The sequence below is a fragment of the Abrus precatorius genome, unplaced genomic scaffold (assembly GCF_003935025.1).
Source record: "Abrus precatorius isolate BTA unplaced genomic scaffold, Abrus_2018 Scaffold3, whole genome shotgun sequence".
Taxonomy (NCBI): domain Eukaryota; kingdom Viridiplantae; phylum Streptophyta; class Magnoliopsida; order Fabales; family Fabaceae; genus Abrus; species Abrus precatorius.
In genome coordinates this window covers 2,615,026-2,628,136 of record NW_020874373.1, presented here as the reverse complement: position 1 = coordinate 2,628,136, position 13,111 = coordinate 2,615,026, and the positions used below count along the sequence as shown (strand labels likewise).

Here is a 13,111-nt window from a genome sequence, read left to right as displayed (position 1 = left end):
AGGATGAGAAGAGCGATATATGAGTTGAGGAGTTGAGGAGTTGAGTTGAGCACGAGGGAGAAAATGGAGGTGGGTATGGAAGTAGAAATGAGGGTGAGGGTGAGGGTAAGAAAAGAGAGAAATTAAGTATAAGATATAGGGTGGATGTGGAGAAAGAAAAGAGTTAAATATAAGAAGGAAAAGAAAGTTGATTATAAAGGTTGAAACAAGATTATTAAGTATAAAACTGGACATTCAGTTTTTACCTTAAAGATGATCAATATCTTATTTTTTTTGTTTTTTGAGTTTGTAATACTCAACTATTCTTAAATTGGTAAAGTGTCCAACACAAATAGAAGTTATTTTTATATTTTTTAATATTTAAACAAATTAGTATTATAAATATTTAGAAGATAGAATAATATCAAGTATAATATTTTAGAAGGATTAAAAAAATATAATTATTTAACTCAATAATTTATATATATAATTTTTTTATATTGCAGTAATTATTATATGTAGAAAAATTGTTTACTTTTAAAAAAAATTCATAATATGTGTTAATTTTATATTATTATCCAGTAAAAAATATTAAATTATCAAATAGATGAGCGTCAAATTGTGTTCCAGTAGAGATAAAAAAATATTTTTTCTTTATTAAGGTTTTTTCCGTTGGACCTCAAAAGAAGTTCCAGCAGAGTGACATCACACGATCCTCTGGTGATATTGACTGTTTTCATATTTTATAATTTATGTGGGTTCAACTGAGGCCACCTTCTAATAAAGAATAGGGAACCCGTGGGTCACACTCCGCTAATTTAGGACCAAAATATAAGACCTCAACTCCTACCAATACGCGTATCAAAATTATCCAGTAAAAATTATGTAAGCAGTTTTTACTTATAAACATCTTATGAACACATGGAGAACATATCCTTTTATACGTGATACTGAAAATGATATGAACGTTCTTTTTTCATATTAAAAAGAGAGCAGAAACAAAATAGCAATACTAATTAACAGAAACTAGACAGGGGAATGTGGTCCTGCAATAACAACCTGAATTCAAAAGCTTGATATCCCATGATATCCACAGATAAACTCTAAATTTGCCCAGTGATTCTCTTCCCAAAATACATGCTTCATTTCCAAGTTGCAACTCTCAACTTTAAATAATTGAAAAAGAGATCTTTCAACAATTTTTTTCTCACAAATCAAGGCAATCCACGATTGAGAGTCACGGAGAAAGTTATATTATATCTCAATGAAAACTAATACAAGTAACTAGAATTAATAAACTTTCATTATATATACACTCGGTGATGTAACGACGGAAACAAGTAATGATAAATTAATTAGGGGGACGAAAAATTTATTGATGATAGCTGATAATGATTGATTAGTTGCAATCCACTCGCTCTCATGAACAAAGACAAATGTGAGCTTTGAATTTTGCTTAACTTGTGTGAGGTTCACCCAATACCTGTTCTATTTGCATACCATTTGTCTTACGTAAGTTGCATTCTAATGTATAATAATAATGCAAACAAATCGAAAGTCTTGCATCGCTTAGCCGAAGCGACGTAGCGTTACGTCAAGTATTTACAATCCGGCATGCCAATACGATTAATCAGGAAAATCCCATTAAACCATGGATTTTCTTAAAAATAAAAGTTTATAATAAGTTTATTAAAAATACTATGATATACACAAAATTTTTATAATAAAAAGTTTTATACTGTTCGACTTATCTATACGCAAATAAATTTATGGAGGAAAAATTACTACTGGAATTTCTTTTTACAACTGTGATATAATATGACTTCATGTGATTAATTATTCAAACTCTTCATCAATAAATTTGTATTGACTTAATTGCATATCATGAGTGATAAATATTATGAGAATAAACACGCTTAAAAATAATAAATCATTGATGTAAGAAAGATGAAAAAAAGTGAAACTAAAAACAATATACACACTTGACTGCTCTGTACTTTGATGATCTTCCGATTCAAAATGAGTGGATTTTGGCATCATTAATCTCCACAAAGCGTCTTTAATTAAGAATGCTTGCAAATAAATTATTATTATACTAACAATTCTTCTTGTAATTCTGAATAAAAGATATGTGTGTGTATGTAATCAATATGTAGATATTCATGAATAAAAAAAGAGATCATGACACTTAGAAAAGGCTGATACACATGGATTGAGATTCCAAATTCATTTCGATAATCGTAAAATAAAGCCTTCTTGTGAGAAGTGATCAGCTATTAACAAAAGGGGAAACAAACAAGCCTACAAAATGATCCTCTGTTATATCTTATTCTAAGTTTATAACCTTATAATATAATCGGAATATATATTCTTACCATTAATAACATATTCTTTTCAATATATTTTGTAAGTGATTAAAATTTATTAAACATTGTAAAAATATGAAAAAAAAAATTTAAAATAAAAAAGTAAAATTTATCTTTTTTTGTAATTTTTAATAATTTTAATTAGATGAGTTAGATATTGTCTCCTTAAAATTTATAATATAGTGGGGAATATCTTCTGAAGGTACGATGCTTGTCATTGTGAGATTATTAATTGGTTATTACTACTAACGTATCGAATCTATAACTAATAATTAATTGATTATGCTAAACAAGTACAGGCTGTGGGAGCAGGTGAATTGACGCGCAAACTATAAACAAAACTTATCTTTTATTAGGGGACAGATCGATTAAAGTTCTGTCTATTCAGAGGTTTAATATAATTTTTTTAATTTATTTACGCAATTCAAATATATGTCTAAATTAATTTTAATCACAACTCTTATTGAATAACGTGACGTAATAAGATAAATTAATTTTAAAATTTCATCAAACGGAAATTAAGGCCTGTTTAGCTACGTTGATCAACCATTATATTTTCAAATACCTGGCAAATACAAATTGTCAGCTCATCTGAGTATGATATTAATTGATTCAATCTTCATAAACACCCTTATACATACATACATATATTTCCTCTCAGCACACAAAAATTTGGGGTACATTCTCTTCTCCTTGCAAACTTGAGTTCTTTGAAGCACTCCACAAAAGAGTGTGCGAAGTGAATGATTTGAGCTAAGAAGCCAAATGCATGTTACACAGACACATATGTTAAACACATAAGTTGCAATATATTATTATTCATCATAAGTCACCGTTTTAGAAAATAAATGGCTTCGGCATTGGCGGGTGATGACTTGGCCTTATCAGCGAGCAGTCGCCGGAGCTGGACGTCGTCGAGTTTCAGGGAGGTGTGGACGGCGGCGCCGGACGTGTTCAACGCAAGTGGTCGCCACGCGCATGAGGATGACGAGCAAGAACTCAAATGGGCAGCCATAGAGCGGTTGCCAACTTTTGAACGAATGAGAAAAAGTGTGCTGAAGCACGTGCGTGATGATGGTCACGTTGTGTGTGATGAAATTGATGTTACCAACCTTGGCTTTCATGACAAGAAGGTCTTAATGGACAGCATACTTAAGGTTGTCGAAGAAGACAACGAGAAATTCCTAAGCAGACTTAGAGACAGAATCGATAGGTGTTTGTTTCATGTTTATCTATCATGTCAACTCATTATTAATATTAATTGGTCAATGTTATTGCGTGTTTGGATTCAGGTTTGAATCAACATGGATCCATGTTTAGTTGTAACTTCTGCTTTGGACAGATTTTCAACGTGTTTCTGAACACACGTTTATTTTTTGCTACTAAACTGCGTTTCGATTTGAATAGGGTGGGGATTGAAATTCCGAAGATTGAAGTGCGGTATGAGAATTTATCTGTGGAGGGAGATGTGTATGTTGGGAGCAGAGCACTTCCTTCTTTGCTTAATTTTACTCTCAATGCTTTTGAGGTATTTATTTGTTTCTCTCAACTTGCAAACCAGTGGATAAGGAATCTTTTCTGATTCAAAACAAGGATGGTTTGTGTGTGTATATGTTTTTAAGTAAAATTTGAGAGTGGTAGTGCTACTCTACTAATGTTTTGTTTGATTCTTTTGTTTACAATGGCAGAGTGTTCTTGGGTTGTTTCGCCTTGCACCATCCAAGAAGAGAAAAATTCAGATTCTTAACGATGTTAGTGGAATAGTCAAACCATCAAGGTGTTTATCAAGGGTTTCATTTCACCAGAATAGCTTAAGAGAAAAATGTAGTATTAGCTGTTTCAAAGATGGGTGAATCTAGCTTGTCTTGTATTAAGTAAAGTTATGCAGAAAAGAAAATTACGTTGATACATTTTTTTCATTTGTTGATGGACAAAAATTAACTGCCAATTTTATGATTTATTTTCTGGCATTAGACTTATTTTATTTGGTGTGGTAATCTCAGGATGACTCTCCTTTTGGGTCCTCCAGGTGCTGGGAAAACAACATTGCTTTTGGCACTTGCTGGAAAACTTGATCGTGATTTAAGGGTTTGTTCCTATTTTCTTAATTAATATATTTTTCTCATTTACAATCAGTTTACTTTAATAGATTTCTCATTCATCTTAATGGCTATATTTGAATATAATTAAGTGCGATTTATGTTGAGTATGATCAGGCCTCTGAGAGAATTACTTATTGTGGCCACGAGTTAAATGAATTTGTCGCACGAAAGACCTGCGCTTATATTGGCCAACACGACATTCACTATGGAGAAATGACGGTAAGAGAAACATTAGATTTTTCAGGACGTTGTTTAGGGGTTGGTACTAGGTATGAAATGTTGGTGGAACTCTCAAGAAGGGAGAGAGGATCAGGAATTAAGCCAGACCCAGAGATTGATGCATTCATGAAGGCTATATCTTTATCAGGCCAGAGAACCAGTTTGGTAACAGATTATGTTCTCAAGGTTTGTGTCACTGTTGTCTCAACTATAAATTATGAATATTACCTATGTGCTTTTATTTTATCCACTTTGTGTGTCTAAGCTGACAACAATTATATTTTGACAGATACTTGGGTTGGATATTTGTGCTGACATTATGGTTGGAGATGAGATGAGAAGGGGTATCTCTGGTGGACAAAAGAAGCGAGTAACAACAGGTTAACTTTTTCTTTATTAGATGCATAACCTTAACCAACAAACCAAGTTACTAAATGTTTAATCTCACACACCATAAGTTTAACTAACTAATGCTTTATGCTAGAGGTTCATTCAATTCCCTTTGAATTTTTTTTTCAAATAATAATAATGAAGTACTAACTGTAAGTGTGCATATTCTTATAACGACCAAGAATCTTTCCAACTAATGGCTTGTATTTTAAACGAGCATTGGTAATTATCTGTTAGTTTATTACTAACTGCTTTTGTTGTAACTGGATGTAGGGGAGATGCTGGTAGGACCTGCAACGGCACTATTTATGGATGAAATATCAACAGGATTAGACAGTTCCACCACCTTTCAGATATGCAAGTTCATGAGGCAAATGGTTCATATAATGGATATAACCATGGTGATTTCTCTTCTGCAACCAGCACCAGAGACATTTGAACTCTTCGATGATATTATCCTACTTTCAGAAGGTCACGTTGTATATCAAGGTCCACGTGAGAATGTGCTACAGTTCTTTGAATACATGGGTTTCACATGTCCAGAGAGAAAAGGAGTTGCTGATTTTTTACAAGAAGTAACATCCAAGAAAGACCAACAACAATATTGGTCGAGAAAAGATGAACCTTACAGATATGTTTCGGTTCCAGAATTTGTAAAAGCCTTTAATTCGTTTCACATAGGAGAGCAACTTATGAAAGATCTTGGGGTTCCCTATGATAAGACTCGAACCCACCCAGCAGCTTTGGTGAAAGACAAGTATGGTATATCACACTGGGAACTATTTAAGGCATGTTTTTCAAGAGAATGGCTACTCATGAAGCGCAGTTCTTTTGTTTATATATTCAAGACTACACAGATAACAGTCATGTCTATTCTCACATTTACTGTTTTCCTTAGAACTAAAATGTCAGTGGGGACGGTTCAAGATGGACAAAAATTCTTTGGAGCACTATTCTTTACTCTAATAAATGTGATGTTTAATGGGATGGCAGAACTATCTATGACTGTTTTTAGGCTTCCCGTATTCTACAAACAAAGGGATTTCATGTTCTTCCCTGCATGGGCATTTGGGTTACCTATATGGGTTCTCAGGATCCCTCTCTCCATTATGGAATCAGGGATATGGATTGCCCTTACATATTATACGGTTGGGTTTGCTCCTGGTCCTAGCAGGTAATGCGTTTACTTTTTGGGCAAAGGAAGGGGACTTTATTTGGTATTGGAAAACAACATAAATCAATTGTTCGAAGTTTTATTTATTTATTTATTTCCTGGCTTAAAAAGTTTTCAAAGACTAGAAAAATAACAATTTCTTATTTCATACTTACACCTTTATTTCATCAGATTTTTCCGACAATTCTTGGCATTATTTGGAGTTCATCAGATGGCTCTCTCTTTATTTCGGTTCATTGCAGCGGCTGGTAGAACGCTAGTTGTAGCTAATACACTAGGTACCTATGCCTTGCTACTGATATTTGTGCTAGGAGGTTTTATTGTGGCCAAAGGTAAGTCGTTGATCACTTCTTTATAAGATTATATATGTTTACTTTCTCTTACTCTTCTCATATACTCGTATTCTGTAGTTCAACCAAATACTTGGTGCAACATATTTTTCTTTTGGTGTTTGTAGATGACATTGAGCCATGGATGATATGGGGCTATTATATTTCTCCTATGATGTATGGTCAGAATGCCATAGTAATGAATGAATTCTTAGATAAAAGATGGAGTAAGGTACGAAATCAATTTTCTCGTTCTTGTTTCCCGCTGCTTGTGTTGCATGCATTCAAATTTCAGCCATTAATTACTTATGGTCTATGAACTTTAAACTTTGTTAGACATCGTTCTTATCTTTTGCAGCCAAATACAGACCATAGAATTGATGCACCTACAGTTGGAAAAGTACTTCTCAAATCTAGAGGCTTCTTTACAGATGAATATTGGTTTTGGATTTGCATTGGAGCCTTGATTGCGTTTTCTCTTCTCTTCAACCTGTTATTTATTGTTGCATTAACTTATTTGAATCGTAAGTCACATCCTTTTAATTTTCAAAGTCTGAAATCGAATAATCTTTTCATCTTTGATAAACGCTTTTAATGTCAAACCAAATTTTCAGCTTTGGGTGATTCAAAAGCAGTCATTGCGGATGAAGGTGACGAAAGGAACGAAAAGTCATCCTTTAGACAACCTATTCTTGAAGGTGTTCATAACTATCTATTTTCCCCTTATTTCTTGGTGATTCCATTGTTATTTAGAGAAATGTAGGTTTTAGCTAATCAACAATATTAATTTTGATTCAGAATCATGTTTGAGTTATTTAGTTGCAACGTTTCTATTGAATATATTCGAGTGTTTCAATACAGATTCTTTTCCTCATTTTTCTATAACATAATAGAAAATTTTAGGGGCCTTCTGTTCTCATGCAATTCAATAACACCATCTCATTTCAGCTGCTAATCCTCTTTTGACGAAGTGTAGGTACAGAAATGGCTGTGAAAAATTCTTTAGAAATTGCTAGTTCTTCAAACCGAGGACCAAAAAGAGGAATGGTTCTGCCATTTCAACCACTTTCACTTGCATTCAATCATATCAGCTACTATGTAGATATGCCTGCAGTAAGTTGCCAAATTCTATTGAATGCATTCATTTGTGCTTTCCTTACATTGACATATTTATGATCACAAAATTTCCTTCTTGCGGAAGTTCTTATCTTCTTGGTCTTGTGTTTTGTAACATCGCTCAAAGCTTTCTTCAATACATGACATAAATATAAAATCTCTTGTTTTAATCTTAGATCATGTAAATGTATTGTTATCAATTTAATGCTTTTATTTATGTTTATAAAAAATTATAAGACCTATTAATTGTTCTTCATAGTAAATCTTTTGATTTTGTTTTCTCTTTGACTTCTATCACATCAGGAAATGAGGAGTCGAATTGATAAAGATAGACTTCAACTACTACAAGATGTTAGTGGTGCTTTTAGACCAGGCGTATTGACAGCACTTGTGGGTGTTAGTGGTGCTGGGAAGACAACCCTCATGGATGTATTGGCTGGAAGAAAAACAGGAGGGTACATTGAAGGAAGTATTAGAATCTCTGGTTATCCGAAGAACCAAGCAACATTTGCTCGAGTCAGTGGTTACTGTGAACAGAATGACATTCATTCTCCACATGTTACTGTCTATGAATCCCTCTTATTTTCAGCATGGCTGCGACTTCCTTCAGATGTGAATACACAAACACGAAAGGTGTGTGGATCAAGTTTTGTCATCTTGACCATTAATCAAGTCTTTCATGCAATTTTTTTTTCAATATAATTTAATGTAGCTCTAATGGTGTTTGGTGATGTAGATGTTTGTTGAGGAAGTTATGGAATTGGTTGAGCTTAAACCGATCAGAGATGCTCTAGTGGGTCTTCCAGGTGTGGATGGTCTATCAACAGAACAAAGGAAAAGGCTTACTATTGCTGTGGAATTGGTTGCCAACCCTTCAATTATCTTCATGGATGAACCAACATCTGGCCTAGATGCTAGAGCTGCTGCTATTGTCATGCGAACTGTGAGAAATACAGTAGACACAGGGAGAACTGTTGTGTGCACAATTCATCAGCCAAGCATAGACATTTTTGAAGCTTTTGATGAGGTAAGTATGGACTCTAGACTGTAGAGTTTCTAGGTCATTTCTTTTGTTGATTATTGTATGTAACCTTTTTTTGTTACTGTAGCTATTGTTGATGAAAAGAGGGGGGCAAGTTATCTATGCGGGTCCTCTTGGTCGCCACTCACATAAGCTAATAGAATATTTTGAAGTGAGTATTGAAACTTTTCTATGTTATTAGACAGCTTCATATTTTGTGCACCATGGGCTTCTTATAATTTCAGCCACAAAAGTTTCATATATATATATGTGTATATCTGTTGTGCATATATCCAGGCTGTCCCAAGGGTTCCAAAAATCAAGGATGGTTATAATCCTGCCACATGGATGCTTGAGATTAGCTCTCCTTCAATAGAGGCTCAACTCAGTGTAGATTTTGCTGAGATTTATGCTAACTCTACCCTTTACCGGTATGATTTTTTTATGTTACTTTTTGGATTGCTCATAGGCTACCAGAATTATGTCCTTATGAGTTATGACTCTTGTTTTGTTTTTACTTTTCTTCAGGAGAAATCAAGAACTTATTGAGGAGCTCAGTACCCCAGCACCAAATTCGAAGGACTTGTACTTCCCAACCAAATATTCCCAATCGTTTTTTGTTCAGTGCAAAGCTAACTTCTGGAAACAATATTGGTCCTATTGGAGATATAGTCAGTATAATGCTGTCCGATTCTTCATGACAATTATCATAGGACTAACGTTTGGTATAATATTCTGGAATAAAGCCAAAAAGACGTAAGTCATTGATACTTTACATATTCACTGAACTTGTCAATAATATTAAAGACACACAAGGCTTTACATACCACTCATATCGTGTTTGGTATTCTAATAAGTCATAATCTTTCACATTAAAATTTGCTTTTCAAGTTAATATTCCTTTTTGATGTTGGGTTAACAAATTCTTTTGGCAGCCATAAACAACAAGATTTAATGAATCTTTTGGGAGCCATGTACTCTGCTGTGCTTTTTCTTGGAGCCATGAATGCTTCATCAGTGCAACCAGTTGTGGCAATTGAAAGAACTATCTTCTATCGTGAAAGAGCAGCAGGGATGTACTCTGCATTGCCCTATGCATTTGGTCAGGTACAAAAGCAAAGTTGAAGTGACATAAATACACCCTTTTATTGGATTTAACAAAAAGCCGACAAATTAATTTTCGTTTTATTTAGTGAAGCTAAATTTATGCTGTTTTTTGAAATGACAAATATTTCTTTGCATGGGTAATACGCTAATAGCCTCGTTTAGATGAAAAAGAAAGAAAGTATATTCAAACTAAAAAAATTTCATTGATTATGCAGGTGGCAATAGAAGCAATTTATAATGCAATTCAAACAGCCCTTTACTCAGTTATCCTTTATTCCATGATTGGATTTGAATGGAAGGCAGCAAGCTTTTTTTGGTTCTACTACTATATATTAATGTGTTTTATCTACTTCACGTTGTATGGGATGATGATTGTTGCACTAACACCTGGTCACCAAGTTGCTGCCATTTGTATGTCCTTCTTCTTGAGTTTCTGGAACTTGTTCTCTGGCTTTATCATTCCAAGAACAGTAAGTAATTACCATTTTTTTATATGCAATTAATAATTCAATTATGGAAATGATACTCTTTATTCTTCTTATAAAAGCTAATATTTTCTCCTATATGTTACACAGCAACTTCCCGTGTGGTGGAGATGGTATTATTGGGCTTCTCCTGTTGCTTGGACACTGTATGGCCTTGTTACCTCACAATTGGGTAACAAAAATGCAGAATTGGAGATACCAGGTTCTGGAAGCATGGGACTTAAGGAATTCCTTAAACAAAACTTGGGTTTTGACTATGACTTCCTTCCAGTTGTTGCAACTGCTCATTTAGGCTGGGTTCTCCTCTTCTTGTTTGTGTTTGCCTATGGCATCAAATTCTTGAATTTCCAAAGAAGATAGTCTGAACAAAGTCATATAAGTTTTAGCATTGCATGTAAATTTTTTATTTTTCCTATTTTAAAAATTAATAGTATAGGAATTCATGTGCTCATAATAATGATGCTTCAGAAATCTCCACTTTTAGTAAGTCCAACCAATAGGAAATATGAGTATATAAATAGGTAAACAGGTATACGTTACATTCGTGAGAACACTGAATATGAATCCCACCCTTTAATTTAAGAGTGACAATATTACAATGCATGAAGTTATGAGAGCATTTGGCAGTGGCAGTGGCATTGGCTGAAGGCTGAAGAGCAAGTGCGGATGTTTCACAATGTGTTATTCCTTTCTGGCCTATATTTCCACTTTTACAATATTCATTCCCTGTAATCACCAGATTCGTAATTTCTTGTTCATCAATTCCAGTTTCAACTTCAATAGCAATTAGGAATTGTGTGTTTTGAAAGATTCATTTACATGTAATATTTCTGGCAGGACATGTTCCTCCAATTTAATAAACATAAACTAAATATGTTACAATCCATATAATCTCTGGTTCTCTGCATGTATAATATTATACACAGAGAAAGAGAAAATGATTCCTACATGAGATAACATGTACTTCTTCCATTACCTTCAACAAGCCACAGCGAGGAGATTTTGACATAAAAAAAACTCTTTCAATAAACTTAATTACATAAACAAAAATAAGTGCAATTATTTCAAATATTAAAAAAAAATAACTGTTACAAAATATTATTCTCACTTTTTTATTAATAATTGGTACAGTATAAATATTTAACATCAATTGTCATAAACCGACATAAAAAATAGGAAGCTTTTGTAAAGTTTACATCTCTTTTCGGAAGTTTTTAATAGATTTACGAGACATGGGAGTGGTAGAATTAAACTCTCACAGCATAATCACAATTGTGGATAAAGATAAAATAATGTAATAACTATGTATTTTAATTTATGGATTTTTTACATTTTATGGGACAAGAACCTAATATATTTATTTTCTTCAACGCACTTCAATTTCAAATTTTTTTAAATGTAATGCTATTTCTAAAACCTAAACATTTTACACAACTAAGATAGTCAAAGAATAAGGCTAACGTTCTAGAAGAACATCAATTATTGACAAAAGGGTAAACCTATTTTTACATCTTGAAGTTAACATTAATTGCCATAAATCCGTATCATAATTGGGAGGTTTTCGTAAAGTTATTTCTTTTAGAAACCTAATAGAAAAAGGAAGGAAAAAAATATCATTGAGTGGTGAGGGTGAGTTCTCCCACAACATAATTTGAGTTCTTGGCAAAGATCAAATTTCTTAAGACGAAGAGTGTATTTAGAATATATTTTTTAATAAAATTTAAAAATATATTAAATTAAGAATAAGAATAATTAAATTATGAGTAAGACATATATATTTATAATTTTTAATAAAATTTAATTAATAACTAAAAATGTATGGTGTGAAAAGAATCCTCCCTGCAAGGCTGCAACCATCTTTGCCACAGCCAAACTCCATAGCTGCCATTACACGATCCATGGAAATCCAAACAAAGTCCACCGCATCTTCTCTTTCACTTGGCTCACTTCCCCTTAAATAAGCAATCCATTGGATTATACACTGTATATTTGGGCAAGGGACAAAATTGAAAATTTACAAAATTTTAGTATTTGGATTTTGAATCTCCTTCGTTTAATAAAAAAAATATAAAATATCAATTAGAGTCGATGTCATTCATCTACAATGGACCAAGTTATAGATTTCTATCATTCTACCATTATTGACAGAAATGCAAAGATTTCCGTTTAAACTCATTTACTTTGGACAACTAGTAATTCTTGTTGATTCTACGATTTCTATCAAATTATTAAAGGCTTGTACACAAGTTTGGAAAGTGAAGAAAAGGTAAGGAAATAATTTAAAGAGTAAAGGGAAAAAAAGTTAATAATTTTTAAAAAAAACTTAAAAATATGAATTTATGAGAGTTTTAGAAGATTTATAATTTTTCCTATATTTAAAAATTTTTAAACAAAAATTACTATCAAATAAACTTTAATTTTCTCTTCCTTCTTTTTTTATTTAGATGAGAAGTAAAAAAGAAATAAAAAATATTTGATGTTTGAATTCATTAAAATAAAAAATAAAAAATTTACTTATTTAGATAAGTAAAAAAATTTAAAAAATTATGATAATATTTTAATAAAAAATTATTATTTATAATTTTTATATTATATTAACATTTCAAAAAATTAAAAAGCAAAACAAAAGCATTCCATATGCCCCCTTTACCCCCTCCCTCACACTATCTAATGTCTCCCCTCACTTTCCCCAAATGGAGGGACCATCCTTCCATGCAATTTAAACTTAGAAAATTCTTATCTTCTCCTTCCCTTACTCCTAATTTTCTAACCTAAGCAATCAAGTTGACGAGGACCATCGTGGTGTTACTTCATAGAAGTGCA

At 32.7% G+C, this 13,111-nt stretch overlaps 1 protein-coding gene across 8 annotated transcripts; it reads left to right on the top strand.

Moving 5' to 3' along the window:
• Positions 1-3,193: 3,193 nt before the first annotated feature.
• Positions 3,194-10,648, top strand: LOC113861018 (ABC transporter G family member 39-like). Of its 8 annotated transcripts, none has more exons than XM_027493616.1 (20): positions 3,194-3,558; positions 3,753-3,873; positions 4,034-4,122; positions 4,349-4,433; positions 4,562-4,852; positions 4,956-5,046; positions 5,345-6,230; positions 6,402-6,562; positions 6,688-6,791; positions 6,918-7,083; positions 7,174-7,209; positions 7,536-7,672; positions 7,979-8,308; positions 8,412-8,702; positions 8,785-8,868; positions 8,994-9,127; positions 9,225-9,452; positions 9,632-9,803; positions 10,019-10,273; positions 10,379-10,648. In XM_027493616.1, exons 1-20 carry the CDS (start codon positions 3,194-3,196, stop codon positions 10,646-10,648), a joined length of 4,296 nt encoding a protein of 1,431 aa, XP_027349417.1. The 8 variants fall into 8 exon arrangements, with proteins under 8 accessions (XP_027349417.1, XP_027349415.1, XP_027349414.1 ...); XM_027493614.1 differs by having other exon boundaries at positions 5,330-6,230; positions 7,542-7,672; XM_027493613.1 differs by having other exon boundaries at positions 5,330-6,230.
• The last annotated feature ends 2,463 nt before the right edge of the window (positions 10,649-13,111 follow it).